The following is a 2,837-nucleotide window of genomic DNA, read 5'->3' on the forward strand; positions in this document are numbered from 1 at the left end:
TGCGACAGTTTAAAAGTTTGAACGGACCAGGTTCTCTGCATGAACGACTGCCTGAAACCGCGCACTTACGAAAACGAGTCGGTCTACTTGTATAAATAGAGCCGTAGGTTACGCTAGAATTGTCGCACGAACTAATGCTTGCAAAATGGATTCTGATTCCTCGCCCTTCAATCCTCTAGGTCGAAGAGCCGATTTAATTATCCAAGAAAGATTCCGCTATTATCGAGGCTGTGCCAGGATCGAAATACGGCACCTGGAATTTGACAACGAGCATGTGCTAGGTTCTCGCCCTTTGGATGCGGACAACGTTAACAGACTGGTTAAAATCTTCAACATCGAAGGGTGTTCTCATTTCGAGCCAGAGCATCGCGTGGCTGCAATCATCAGCGAGGAAATTTTGATTCAAAGTCTTATTCGATCGAACACGACACAAGAGGCTCTATTTGATATTATTGATCCCCCAACGCTGTTTTTTGAAGAAAATACTAAATTGCTTTGTCCATATGGTAAACATCGTCTCAAGGCTGCAGAAGAGTTCGGAGAGAATTGGTGGCTCGTGGAATTATACCTCGATGGTACAACTCGTCTTTTCCAAGAAATTCTTGAGGTACGCTAACAAGAGCAACATAGGCTTGCCCTCTGAAGCATTGTCCCAATTAAGGGAGGAATCCTCCAACTCCCGAAATTTCAAGGACGGCGAGATATATCGCATTTACCGGCAGTATGACCTCCAGCATAAAACTGCACAAGCGAAGAAGTGGTGGGCGAGGTTCGAGTCGGACGATCGAAGGAAAGACTTCCGACGACTGCTCGGTAACTCCCTTCTTCGTGAAGGGTTCGACCAGCTTTTGCCGTATATCGGGCTATGGGATCCATTGAGATCAACTCAACTGGAACGAATTCTGGGATTGCGATGCGACGAGGTATGGCCGTCTCTCCGGTCAAACTCTGATCAGCAAAATAACCAGAATAAAGGAAGTCTACCACTATCTGCAGAACATATACAATATTTGGTCCACCCTCTTTTCAGAAGAAAAGGCGCCCTACGTTGATCCCGCTTCTGTTCACCTTCTAGAGGGTCTTATGCCGCAATATTCTTCAGCAGACCAGGATCGAATAGTGGAACTGGTGGAAAGTGGGCGTGTTTTCCCAGCTATTTCTGCAGCAGAAGAAAGGAGAGAACTTCTGAATCGGCTTCTTGGAAACACAGGACGTATCCTTTCTCTCAATACTCTTATTCATGACACAATTCTTTTGGAACGTCCTGCAAAGGCTTTTCGGGCCCTTCTACCTGGAAACCCTAAGGGATCGCTGAGAAATGCTTTACGAAAATTATATCGACCTCCACAAAGCCCAGGAAGTTCCGAGATACAAACATCTGAGCATGGATTTAAAACCGTGTATATTCGAGGAGACAGTTTCTCTCTATCCCTGATACAACTATGGCTGTTCGGGTTGAGGCACTGCGTGACACCCCATGTGGAACGAAAATCAAGCAAAAAGGCAACAATATGGCCAATGGAACCTTTTATCATTCGCAGATTTGCCAATCTGGCAAAAAGATTCGGTTTCATGTCGCAAAAAGTCAATGAACTGTGCAATACTGATAGTGATGTCACGACCATGGAGCAGTTCTTGCGGGCGCTCTGCAGGCAAGAGTTTTACCAGATTGAAGACCGGAAAATAAGGTTATTGGCAGTTCGGTTCAAAGACCAACTCAGAATTCTGTCCCGGAATTGTGAGGAGCCTCAGGCAACGCCTGATTTCTCCACAGATGATTCGAGCAAGGCTGCTCGTCGCAGATACAATAGTCCCAGTTTGGACGAGTATGACAGAGACAGACCCTGTCTCTTTGTGGAACACGTTTACAGCCCAATCGGTCAACTGAAGCGATATCCCACTTCCTTTGCCGTTACCAGGGAAATCTTCTTATCATTTTTTGGGAGACAACTTCCATTCGAGATCCTACTCCCGCAGGAGGCTCCAACACTACCTGTTTCTGCTCAAGAACCCAGGGATAGCCCATCCATTTTACAGGGTGGCGCGGAAGAGGAACGTACAGAGGCACGCTCCAATGGAGTGGAAATAGTTTTAGATTCCTGCTCGCCTGTCGAGATGTCACCCCATCCTTCCAGTAATCCTGATTCACTGGCTGCTCCAATGGCACCCGGATTCGAAGATCACACGTGCATAGCTCCCTTGGAGACAAGGACAAAGATATCTCTTCCCAACAGCACGCAAGAAGTCCTTCATACGTGGCTCAATTCTAACAGTGGGGACCTCATTGTGCTTTTCTGGTTTCAGTCCAGAGAGTACATGAAATTCTTGGCTCAAGGTGGAAAGCTTCTGGAAGATACCCTGAAGGGTCTCAAGGGGGATCACTCGCTCTTCACCGTCCATCACAATGACGACTTGGAGGCCCTAGAGAATGTGTATAATGACGCATTAAGGAAACATCTTGTCTTGGTCTACAATGAGGGAATCAGCGGTGGCATGTCTTTGGAAGAATTGCAGGCATTTCTCAAATCTGGCCGGTTGCACCGGTCTGGAAAGATGTCATTCAAGATTGATAAGCCACGAACTAAAACTGGCTTCATCAGTTCAAGAACTGGTGCGGGATCCACTTCACAAAAAAAGATGTCCACTCTCAAAAAAAGGAAAATAGAGGAAGCGACGAAGAAGACAGAGGAAGCGACGATGAACACAGAAAAGGACCCAAATGCAATGGACTGGAGTTCAAACCAGAATTAAGAGGAGGAAATTTGCTGATGTGGTCCAAGTGTTGACAGTTCCCCTATGTGCAGAAACAAGATTTGACGTTCCCATGGTTCAGTACA

General features: G+C 46.5%; 2 protein-coding genes across 2 annotated transcripts; both read left to right on the plus strand.

The window, feature by feature from the left end:
- Positions 1–145: 145 nt before the first annotated feature.
- Positions 146–1,189, plus strand: VTN49DRAFT_5406 (uncharacterized protein; the record flags this gene model as incomplete). The annotated part of the gene is made up of 4 exons (XM_069413460.1): positions 146–575; positions 631–923; positions 976–1,062; positions 1,121–1,189. The coding sequence occupies 4 exons, from the start codon at positions 146–148 to the stop codon at positions 1,187–1,189; spliced, it is 879 nt and encodes a 292-aa protein (XP_069266641.1).
- Positions 1,190–2,115: 926 nt separating this feature from the next.
- VTN49DRAFT_5407 (uncharacterized protein) lies at positions 2,116–2,751 on the plus strand (the record flags this gene model as incomplete). The annotated part of the gene is made up of 1 exon (XM_069413461.1): positions 2,116–2,751. One exon carries the CDS (start codon positions 2,116–2,118, stop codon positions 2,749–2,751), a length of 636 nt encoding a protein of 211 aa, XP_069266642.1.
- Between the last annotated feature and the right edge of the window lie 86 nt (positions 2,752–2,837).

This window comes from Thermomyces lanuginosus (genome assembly GCF_041956635.1).
Source record: "Thermomyces lanuginosus strain ATCC 200065 unplaced genomic scaffold VTN49scaffold_34, whole genome shotgun sequence".
In the NCBI taxonomy this organism is placed as follows: domain Eukaryota; kingdom Fungi; phylum Ascomycota; class Eurotiomycetes; order Eurotiales; family Trichocomaceae; genus Thermomyces; species Thermomyces lanuginosus.